Here is a 12864-nt window from a genome sequence, read left to right as displayed (position 1 = left end):
CCTCTTTGATATCACTCAGAGAACCGCTCTACATCTCAAGTTTTGTGTGGGAAACATTGATGCACTGCATCGATGTCCTCTTGTGTCATCTATGGAGACTGGCATATTCCAGAATATGCCCTACATTGCATTACGATACTCGTTTCTGATTGGCTACTGAATTGGCCTTTATTTCACCATGGCCCTGCTGACAAATTTTATATACCCCACTGGGAAATGTCGAACTTCCTTACTTTAACCAATGGGAATACAATTATATGATAATATTATCTCGAAACTGAACACCTATTTAATGTAGTTTAGCTAACTTAACTGAGCATATCCGATTGTAATACATTGGTGATAACTCGATTGTTTATGTCGTAAGGTGGCTATCTGTCAAGATGTCCATGAAACGGTTCTCTAGCTATATGGATGAAGTAATATCAGAAAAAAACGGGCAAACATTATTCCAGTAAAGAGGAAAAAATCGCACAATGCATCTTCCAAATTCGATGTGACTATCTCAGCCAAAACACATTATTTGAGGTATTTGGTACGTTGCATTTAGCTCAAGCTCTCAGTATCTTTTAAATGGACCTTCGTATGGTGTGCTTAACATCACTATCAACACACGAGCTGTGAAATCGACAAGGTCACTGACCACTACTGGTACAATTATACTTCCATGCTCTATTCCTTCTTGGAATAATTGACTTATAGAAACAGCGCACACTACCTTGTATACATCTTAACAAAATTACAGCTATACATACCTTGACAACATCGTACCATGGCTGCGTAATGAACTCTTCAAACACGAGAGTGATCAATGTTTCTCCGGCATCAATAACGTAGGAACAGATCAGGTAGTTGCCGTAATTGCCAGGGTAGTTAGGTGATGAGATAGAACCAGACGAGCCTGTGTAGCGCCCGCCACATCCTGAAGTAGATACAACAAGTGTATGACTTGTTTACAAAGTACTGCCTTAGATCAAGAAATTACAGAAATCCAAGAAACTGAAAACAAATGACAGTTGTGTGTGGTGTGACAATCATTGAAAGGTTAAAAAGTTAATCCCAAAGGTAACAATATCACTTTTAAATGTTGAAAACTAGAGTATAAGCTTAATGTAAATGTTGAAAGGTATAACAATGTAACTTTTGCTGAAAGGATTTGTCTGTATATCACCAAAGAAAAAAGGTTTACTGATACTATCTCCTCTGTAACTAAAGTAAACATATACATTTATTTATGTTGCACCATAAACCAATACTGATGTTGCACCTAGATGGTGGATACATTATGGTTCTATGGCCTCAAAATGAGACACAATTGTCTGTCATATCTAAAATCTGTCAATTTACACGACGGAAAATAAACAACAATTTATCTGTTACTGTATCAAGTAAGGGAACTCTGAACAGTCAATAAGATGTATGTTGGTAGCAGTGACCAGGAATAACCTTTTGCAATAATTACCCAGTTATAAAAAGGGAAGAACAGGTGACCTATGGCATTGGGAGTAGTTTTGCAGAGTTGCGCCCCTTAGTTGTGCAAGGATCTGCTTATCAAAGATTTGAATTCAATATGAACCTCGATTAGCACCGTACTGGTATTTGTGATGTTAAACAAAGTAACAAAGGTACTGTCTATGACCTGGCTCACTTTTGACACTAAATGCTGTTCTGACCTGCGGAAATACCAACTCGCACACTCACCATGTTGCTATGACTGTGCCAAAGTCAACCATATCAGCCGTATATGCTTTTCCATTCTTTTTTAATGAAATAATAATTCTTGTCATTCGAAATTGTTTCACACTTACGCAAAATCTCCTCTGGATATAACAAGAAAATTTAATATTAGCAATACAGCTTAGTTTCTATAATGTATACTGAAATGAAACTAAGTGTTAATCAGTAATGTGGCCTTGTCATCTACCTCGCAAATTTGTGAAAGTAGATACTTTTATACTTCTACTCTCTACTAACGAGAGGGAATTGTATGTAACACGCTGGGTTGACATCACCATAACGGAACCATTTACGTTTTCTTTGTCTTAATTGAAATTCAGGTTTCTTTAATTTAAATAGTCATCATAAAAATCAGATATGCAGGTTTCTAAAGCATCTTCACTACCAAATATGTACAAAATAAAAACACCCATTGACAATTCTCACTGAGACCTTGAAAATATAGGTCAATATTAAATTAATATAGTGTGGTCTGAAGACTAAATGAGGTCAAGGTTGCAACTTAAATTCTTGGACCTTTTAAAAACATTTGAAAACAAGAGTCATCAGAAAGATGACACATCCCCCCGGTAGCTGTTTGTAAAGTAACCACAAGTAAATGTGCAATTCTCTTTGTAATGAGTCAAAAGTTGAAAGTTCTTGAAGAAGCATACATTGTTTACCCACCAAAGATCCACTATGGTGGCATCCATATGAAATGTAAAGTAAAATAAGTGTGTTTCTGTGGGGTTTTTTTTATGCAAACAAATGACAAATTACAAGAAACAATAACTACACAAGCGTATAGTCAACGAAGTCATCTATATCCCCCGCCCATTTTAACACGTTATGGTCCCAAACCAGGTAACTGACCCAACATTTCTCATAGCCCATGTCAAAATAGCTGTAATGGAAATTCTAAAATACACATTTCTAAAACTCCTTAATATCAAATGGCACCAGTTCAGTATGCACTTTATATATAGACATGCAATGTTTGGCAAGGAAATATTTAACAGTTTATTTGTTATACTCCATAAGTGAACCCACCCTATATTAAAACTTATATCCAACTTGTAGACATCCAAAGTTTTGTAAGAAAGTTTTGAATGGGTTTTGAGTTATGCTCCGGAAACGAACTCTACCCTATAGAACCTAAGTCAAACTTGTTGCAATTGAAACGGAAAAAAATATAAAAAATAAGAATTCCTAAATAGCAAAAGGAACAACTTCAGTATGTGACAGATAGATTTGCAAAGTTTCGATTAAATACACTAAATTGTTTTCGAGTTCTGCCTCGGAAAAGGAAATGATTACGGACGGACAGACGGACGGACAGACAGACTGGCTGATCGCTATATCCCCCGCATTATATGCCGGGGGGATAAAAATCCATGCAGTGCAGTGACTCAACAGCAAAATGTTTCTTTGAGATATGTGTCCTAAACAGAAACGGACATTTCAGATGAGTGTTGAAACATATATTGCAAATGTAAAAACCTTGGATAACTGATGTCTTAAAATGTAATAACCTGTAACAGCATTGACGGACATTAGAATAAAAGCAACAGTAGACGGATGGACTATCTGGTATACCAAAATGAGGTAGTCCTGATGAGGTTTAGATATTCTACCACCATTCACAAATTTAAAAGATTAAATGTTTCGAATAATTTCCATAACATACTTTGAGCAATTGTCAACCCATTATTTTGCTGGTTGTGTAAAGTTGGATGTGTCCTGCTTTGGCCCATCCAATTTGCAAAACATCTTTGTTCAATGAGCCGTGAAGGTGGCCACCCATATACATATATTTTTATAGAACAAAGTTAAACTGTGAGCAATGTCAAAAGCAGAGCGTCAACCCGTCAATCCATGAGTGAGTCACTGATCGTCATCTTCCCACACTGGCAGCAGTGCCAACAATACGGAAATGTTTCGCTATATGTTCTGAATGAAGGAGCTTTTAAAAAAACAACATGTTACTTAGGGAAATATTACTTGACAAAAAGGAAAGTTTTTTGATGTCGATACATTTTGTGAGATAGACTTCCAAAACCTTACACACATTGTAGGCATGGATTCAGTGACAAAGTATATATTTTGCTTGACCTTTAAATCGTCACGTGCCATGTAGCCCTTTTCTACCTTATTTCCAAAGATCAAAAGAGTTCAACGTAGCCAGCCATGGTCGATTTAGACCAATGAAATTTATGCCCGGTTAAAACTTAGCATCGAGCCGATTCCAGAAAATTAACAGACCTACGTGAAAATTTTGTGCCTCATCATTCAAAAAATGTTTAGGCATTCTTTTTGTTTCTTAATATCTTAAGTTAGTACATAAAAATTCCTTCGTCTGTTGAATACTAGTATATTTTTAGATTGTTGTCAAATACTTAATATACCTGATAAAACACACTATTCTTTGGTGTAAAATAGAGAGTAAGTGTGTTTAATTATTGTCACCGTTACTTATTTGTGGATAGGGGAGCATCTTGCATTGCTTTGGAACCTTTTATGAAAGGGGTCGGGAAACTCGCAAAAAGGTGGATTCCACAGGTCCATACACCTTTTCGACCAACTTTACTGATAAATGGAAATTATTTCAGACATTTTAAGAATTAATCGGTGAATTAATGATGGTTGTTGACAAATTGAATCCAGTGATTTTGATGTGTAATAACAGCTACTAAAACATTGGAACCTATTGGAAGATTATATAGTGACAGGTTGATCTTTTTAACATTTTAAACATCATAATACCTAATCATATTGTCAAACTATCAAAGGTATTTGCCTTGGTGAATTCGGCATACAGAAAAGAGTGAATTGGATGGTAGTGACATATTTGGGGTCATAAGCTTCAGATGACATGTGTCACTGCTCTTGCTATTAACAATTTCTTGGATTCAGATTCGTTTTGTTTTAGGCTGAGATAATAAAGGTTTTATCATTATCATTTTGACATGTATCCCTTTTGATGTAATCATGAATTGTGAAAATATGAACATGTGTGTTTGTGCTCATATGCCGACTGTCACTAAACATTCTCACGCCATTTGGAACTTCAGCATATTGACAACATATCCTCGATGTAAGGAACCAGTTGCAACCTGACTTGAAGATAGCTCGGACATTTCCATAGCCTTCGCTTTTGGTCCAGTGTTGAGGTCATTTATTACAACATGTCAGTTTTAAGTGGAAGGGGGCGGTGGGGTAGCTAATGTAGACTTCAACTTTCCAATGGTCAACTTTCCCTTCATGTCGAGCAATATTCCAGCAGCTCCAGCCTTTGGTGTTTACATTTCGCATCTTTTGAGATACAATCAAGCATGCTTTTTCTAGCAAGATTTCAAAGAGCGTTATACGACTCTTGCTAAGAATGTGTTTGATCAAGGTGACTACAATATTCAAGGCCTCAGTAAAGCTTTTAAAAAGCTTTAAGGTAGACATGTAGAGGACATTTCCAAATTTGACGCATCAGTGACAAAAACGATGTCCAATGCAATTCCCAGTTTTGACTTGTACCATATTTTCCCATGTTTTTTCAGGTGAACAGTTGACTTGCCTTTGTGACCGGTGCCACTGGTGGGGCAAGATACGCCCACCTTTTCGCGAACACCTGGTCTCATTGCTGTCTCATATTGATTCATAAACACACGCTCATGATATAGTCGAAATTGAACAATCGACTCTCCTTTATGCAGAGTGAGTGAGTGAGTTAAGATTTTACGTCACATCAGCAGTATTTCAGCCATATCGTGACGAGAAGTACATTATTAATACATTTATTTAGACAATATAAAACAGCTGTCAACGATGGACAGTACAATAACTAGAATATCACAGAGTCGATTTAAAACTAGTTGAGAATATATAAAAGTCATAAGTATTAGTGAGCAACACAATATAAAAATGGGCTAGAGATCGTCAGTAACTAAAGAGAGATCACCATACTAGGGACCATGGGGACTTACAGTGCCTTTGCTTCCTGCATGGACTTTAGGATTTATATCATCCCTTCAGTCACTGGAGACAGTGTACCATTTAAGCCAAAGATTAAAATGACGAATATCCTACGTTTAAAAGCCTGGCATGCAGAGAAGTACTTCGAATGATATGGGACTTACATACCCTCTTAGGGGGACAATAATGTTACGCTACTTCAACCTCCCTCGAGGGTACAGCCACAAACAATCTAAGTTATGAATTTTGCACTACCAATTTTTAAAACAATACATTAAATACATCAAAATTTATGAATAAGGTCTATTTCCTTTGAAAACCATAGTATTAAATGAGAATGAACTTTACTAAAAGGTCCTTCACTGTTTTTACACTGAAATATTTATCCCTTGTGATGGAAAAATCAATACAGTCAAGCAGGACATGCTTGACCGTGATTCTTTCATCACAAGGGATACAAAACGGAGGATCCTCACCTTTTAATATATACTCATGTGTATATCTTGAGTGGCCAATACGACATCGTCGCATAATGACCTCTTTAAATCTGGACTGACAACCCAAGTAGGTGTAACTAATATTCGGTTTAATTTCATGTAATTTATTGATACCAACTTGGGTGTCCCACTTCTTTTGCATCAGATCACGGATGTAAGATCTAATTACAGGTTTATAATCACCGGATGATAATAGAAGTGGTGTCACAGATTTGTTGAGTGCTGCTTTTGCGGCAGCATCAGCCCTTGTGTTACCAACAATCCCAACATGGCTTGGTAACCAACAAAAGACGATGTCATATTGGCCCGTCGCAAGATCAATAAATAACTCAAGAATTTCAATTCAAAAAGGATGTTTACAAGACATATTTTTAATAGCCTAAAAGGCACGAAAGTGAATCTGAAAAAATAATGAATTCTTTATATTTGGATTTCTTCTTGATATATTTTAGTGCTCTTAAAATTGCGTGCGCTTCTGCTGTGAATATGGAACTATTATCGGGTAATCGTGAAGATACTGTTCTGGATCCAATGATGGTGGCACTAGCAACTGCGCCATCATCCTTGGATCCATCTGTTAATATAGATTTATAAGTGTCATGAGTGTTTCTTAATTGATTGTATTCTTGTTTATAAATAAGTGGATTTGTGTCAGATTTCTTAAGTCTAGTTAATGTGAGGTGTACATTTGGCCTTACCATTTGCCAAGGAGGCAATGAAAAAGTTGTGTGGGAGCTATATCCTGAAAGTTAATTTTCGCAGCAGAAACGACTGATTTAATTCTTATTCCTAGTGGTGGAACAAGAGATGTTTTCTTATTGTAAATATCTTCGTAAAGGGGATTAAATATGCAATTAAAAGCTGGATTTGACTGATTAGAATATAATTTAGTGATGTATTGTAAAGATAGTTTCAGACGGCGTTGTTTAAGAGAAGGCTCATCCGCTTCAACAGACATACTTGGAATAGAAGAAGTGCGAAAGGCTCCAAGGCAAAGCCTCAGTCCTTGGTGATGGATAGTATCAAGTTTTTTTTAATTACTTTTACAGGCTACACCATAGACGATGGAGCCATAATCAAGTTTTGAACGGATCAGTGACCTGTACAAGTGTAAGAGGGTTGTCTGATCCCCTCCCCACTTTGAAGTAGGTACAACTTTCAACAAATCGAGTGCCTTCAGACATTTAGCTTTAAGTGATTTAATGTGTGGTAAGAAAGTTAAATGGCTCTCAAAGATGAGTCCCAAGAATTTGGCCTCTTTTACAACTTTGATAGGGGTGCCATTCAAAAATATTTCAGGATCTTTATGCGACCTATATTTTCTGCAGAAGTGTATACAGTTGGTTTTAGATTTAGAAAATTTTAACCCGTTTTCGAGTGACCACTTCTGAATTTTATTGAGACAGATTTGTAACTGCCTCTCTATGGTATGCATATTTTTACCACAACAAGATATATTAAAATCATCCACGAACAGTGATCCATCCACTGAATCACTTAAAACCTTGGACAGACTATTTATTTTAATACTAAACAAGGTAACAGACAAAAGACTGCCTTGTGGGACACCCTGATCCTGATTATAATGGTCAGACAGGGCGGTACCCACTCGGACTTGAAATTGTCTGTCTGTTAAAAATTGTGATATAAAATGAGGTAAACGACCTCTCAAGCCAATATCATTTAAATCCTTTAGAATCCCGTGCTTCCAGGTAGTGTCGTAGGCCTTCTCAAGATCGAAGAAAACTGACACTACATGTTAAATGCTTACAATAGCCTTTTTGATGAAGGATTCTAGTCGTACTAAATGATCAATGGTACTTCGATTTTTGCGGAAACCACATTGAATATTTGTAAGTAGATTATTGGTTTCAAAATACGAAACTAATCTATTGTTCACCATTCGTTCCATGGTTTTGCAAACACAACTGGTTAATGATATAGGGCGATAATTTGAGTGATCTGTATGATCCCGGCCAGGTTTATGCAGAGATTTCTATCGGATATGGAAAGGGGCTTTGTCACTTTATTATTATCATAATATCACCAAATTCCATTTCCTTGCCCAAACTTCTGATCGATTTGCATGTTTCCAAAGAAACAGTGTCACATAAACCAGAACGGATACATCTGATCAAAAACTAGATCCAACCCAATTGCATTCAAAGATCAATATTATATACTGAACAACAAAAGTTCCTGTGACATTGAATAAGATTTAATGCAAAGTTATGTTTTTTACCAATTCTGAAACAATCTCGGTTTGCAACAGATAAAAGACTTCTGTAAGTGTTCAAATGGTTTCATTTGCCATACTGACTTCAGAAAATGCGTGATTTCATAAAAAAACATGAACATGGCAAAATGTCAATTTACAAATTAGAGAGATCAGGGGAGCGAGCCGGCCAGGGGATTACCTTCACGTTGTTTTGTTGAAGAGAATCCTGAACAAGTCGAGCAATATGAGGCCAGGTGTTGTCATGTTGAAAGGTAATGCCTGGGCCATGACGACGCAAAAACGGTAGAACAAAAGGGCCGATGATCTCGTTGCGGAAGCGCTGTCCATTGAGGTTTCCCTCTACTACTATCAAACGGGTCCTCTGTTTTGCTGTAATCCCATCCCTTCCCATAACGCTGATCTTTTTCCATGACACAATGATTGACGTAACGTTCGCCTCGACACTCGAATCCGTCCATCGCTGTGGCTGAGGTGAAAACGAGACTCGTCAGTGAATAGAACGTGTCCCCACTGCATGGCCGTCGAGCGTAGACGCTGCCTGCACCACTGTAGACGTTCTTGACGGTGGTTTCCTGTCAAAGTTGGACGTCTGGCGGGTCTTCTGGCGACAATCCCTGCATATCTGAGTCGATGACTTACGGTTTGTGAAGATATTCGTCGAAGGCCAGGGATGCTTTTTGAAGTCACTGTTGCTGGCTGGAATCTATTTCGTTGGTGTGTTGTTCGAATCCAGTTGTCGTGTTGATTATTGGTTACGCGTGGCCTGCCACTCCGAGGATGGTCTCTGACTGCATTCGTCTGTTGCCAATGTTGCAATAAACACCAAATGGTGTTCCCCTGGACGTTAAACCTTCTTGCAACATCACGTTGACTCGATCCTGCCTCAGGCATACCAATGGCTCACAGACGCTCATTTTCGGACAGGCGTTGCATTTCGTAATGTTGAATAATTGCGTAATTTTGTTGTTTTTCTGTGTGGTTGTTGTCAGCATGATGCTAAACAATGCATATGGAATCCCATTAACGCACATGTATTTATACCCATTCTTGGGTAGTGAAATGCATGGGGCTTGCATGAAAGTCAACTTTTGCATGTAATGCATGCTTTTCTGTAGCAATTGCGTTTTTGTGACTTGATTCAATACATGTACTACAATATTGAAAACCAAGCTTTACTTGTTGAAAAATACACTAAAATATTGGTGTCACAGGAACTTTTGTTGTTGAGTATATATACACAAACAATATGATATGAGTGATTTTGTATTTCAGTCATAGTATGACGTGCCAGCTTTGGGGAAAGCCAATGAACTCAGGTGTGGTGCTGACAAACTGGGATTCGAACCCACAATCACAGGTTTCTCGCACAGCGAATTGCATCACCTAGGATGAAATGAAAGGCACATTGAATTTTATTTTGCAATAGTCTACAATGAAGATTTTCTGCAGAGTTTCCACCAGCCTAATTGTTACCGTGATCATCCACAAGGAACATGTCACCAGTCCTTTCTGAAATCTTCTAGTCTCAGAACAGTGGGCTTGTGTTGTTAATTTTGAACCCTGCTGCCTGTGTAACATGATTGCATGTAACATGATCCTGATGTAATCATGACTATATATCATATTTCTATAGTTCAAGTTGGGTTATAGGACTTGCAGTTACAGGAGGTGGCTTAGTGATAGATTCCCTAAATGAAAAAGAACAAAATAAATGTTCCATTTTCAGGCCCTCCTGTCTATTGGAATAAAAAGTGTTGAATGGGTTTTAAATGAAGGCATACTGGTAGTATAGCTTCCGTTTTCGAACCGAATGTATTTATTATATGAAAAGAAAGAGTATGGATTTGACAGCGGTCGTTAGTGGAATATGGGCACAACCACTATTGGAAACTCGGTCCAATTTCAGCGGAATAAGTATGGCTGTATCTGTCAAAAGCCGATCTTATTTAATTGGCCATGCCTTTCCAGAAAAAACAGCATGCGAGAAATGGTGGTGATAAACAAATAAGCGACAAGCGAAGTAACTTAAATAAAATCAATGGTATTGAGCAACTAGTATTCATATGCATCATAATTTGTCGTCTAAATTTGGATGCGTGTGTTTGGGTATCAGCTATCGCAAATAAACAGGCAGTAGATAAGTATGGTCCCCGAACACGCTGAAGATGTCCGTCATCTCGCCCATCCGCCCATCAAATCCCAGCAATCTTGGTAACTGAGTGGGGATCTGGTAATGCTATATGTTAATAAAATATGTATACATTAATATTATTGTTTAAATGTCACTCAGCCACAGACGAATCCTTTCTGTTGATATTGACTACAATTTTTTGTATTGGCCCTGTCATAAAAATTATTAGGCAAATACTAGATCTATCTCTAAGACGATTCTAACAGTGAATGAAATTAGCTCTATGACTGATAAGCTTCCCATTCGACTCCCATCAAATTACAATGAGAATACATACAAAATACATTTTTGATGAAAATTAATAATCTGTGGTGAAGGGGAATTATTGTGCATCAACTTCTTTCTACGGATTACATTCTCTGGAAACAAGCGTTGATTAAAACACTTCCCCGTTTTTCTTCTCGGCTACTGTCAGCCATGTTTCGCGAGCTGTGGCGACAGTAAGTGTTGTTGTCATTTGGCGAAATGTGGAATTTAACAGATGATCGAATGTGTTCCTTTGCCAGTGCTGTCAGTTCCAATAGTGATTCCAACGAGAACCGCAGTTTCAACGATAGTAACTGCATTTGTATTGCGTTTGAAACTATTCCTTTGCACTTGGTGGGTAAACACGCCATATTGCTTACAATAATTCTGATAATGCGTCTTTTTAGTGAAATAGATAGAGGGGCCTGCTTTTAGTAGTGAATTCCTTTGAGAGAAAACAAATCGACTGTCCCTGTTTGTCTCAAATGCATACCTTGTTAAACAATATTATTACTGGATTAACTTTGACTCATTTCAAACAATGATTTGAAGGAAATGAGGTCAAATTTGCATAAACAGTATCCTATCAAAAATTGAAATGAATTTACATCATTTGGAAATTTACACACCAAATGAAAATGCCTGTCTTGCTATCAAAAACATCCCTGAGTCCCGGAAACCGCTCACATATGTCTTCCTTATAACTGTGCAAAGCTGTATAGTACAAGGAAACAACTTGGCATCTTGCCCCTGATTTAATAATCAACCTATCGCCAAAGCATAGTTCAAACAGGCCGGTAGCAGTCAGAGTGGAATAAATAATCCACATATACCGTATTTTCTTGTATTACGCACTATTCACACCCTCTATTGAGTACATGTTTCGAGAAAGAAGGGTAAATTTGACAATAAATTTTATATTGATAATATGTATCCTATCTCACTCTATGGATTCCACCTTCTTCTTTCGATCCCTTGCATGGAAACGTCCTTGACCAAATTATCAAGCTTCTAAGCTTCATTTGCCCAGCGATCCATGCATCACCATGACGACCATCCCAGTATCTAGGTCATGCACCCGGATTTCATGCAGCCCTCGCATGTCCTCGATCTGATCCATTGACTGCTTCATCATTGTCTTTCTCGGAGCTAATAGGCAAGTGTAACTGTGATGCGGGATTGGATGGGTGGGCAATGATCGTGTGAGATAGGATAAGTATTATAAATATTAAACTTATAGAAAAATTTACAACTTATCTTATCACACTCTTTGAATTTATCCCAGGGTTCGACGGTGGGTCGCAGATTACCCAAGTCTGTATTGTCTGTACCTGTGAGATGTACACGAGGAAGCTGGTGCTGACAGGCTTCAATCCTGGGACTGTCACACACCCACGTCTAGAGATTTACTCATGTTTTGTATGGCTGAATCACTGCTATAGAGGGATCTTGAAAACCCCTTTATGCTACTAGGACACAGTGATACGTCTACGGGTGTAACATATGCTTGTGTTTTTTTGTATTGGACATTGTACTATGACAACTACATGGTTTTGAATTAGGCAAGCTTTTGACCAAGACTTTAACAAAATTCGGAAGGGGTCTCCCGTCAAGTAGTTCTAGCCGGCCATTATTTGTTTGGCATCCGATTTAATGCTTTGTCGAAGTCATTGATCCCACTGCAGGATCGAATTATACATATAGATGAGGAAACGATCGACAATACCCATAAGAGGATCTTCAAACCATCACTGATTCACATTCTCAAGGCAGCGGTTGGCTGATAATAAAATTGGTACACCATCAAGGGCTGCATGTAGCACAACAGACGAATCGTTTCAGGGTTAAAACAGTTTCCTTAATAATTATAAAGCACTTATACTCTCTGGTCCTACAAATACTTTACCGGGGACATGGCAGAGACTGTTAGAGAGGCTGTGATGGTGTTCAGGAGTGACCAGGTGCAGCAAGAGCTCGTCCGAGTGTGTTGGTCTTCTGCGAGCTGGGTT

The 12864-nt window shown here is 37.9% G+C and overlaps 1 protein-coding gene across 1 annotated transcript in view; it reads right to left on the bottom strand.

Moving 5' to 3' along the window:
* LOC124123803 overlaps positions 1-12864 on the bottom strand; it is a 192947-nt gene that overhangs the window by 38653 nt on the left and 141430 nt on the right. The window contains exon 7 of the mRNA XM_048398643.1: positions 756-922. Within this exon, the coding sequence (XP_048254600.1) occupies positions 756-922 (167 nt within the window). The remainder of the gene's footprint in view (positions 1-755; positions 923-12864) is intronic.

This window comes from Haliotis rufescens, unplaced genomic scaffold, assembly GCF_023055435.1.
Source record: "Haliotis rufescens isolate VD_foot unplaced genomic scaffold, xgHalRufe1.0.p SCAF_18, whole genome shotgun sequence".
Classification (NCBI taxonomy): domain Eukaryota; kingdom Metazoa; phylum Mollusca; class Gastropoda; order Lepetellida; family Haliotidae; genus Haliotis; species Haliotis rufescens.
This window is presented reverse-complemented; position numbering and strand designations above follow the sequence as displayed.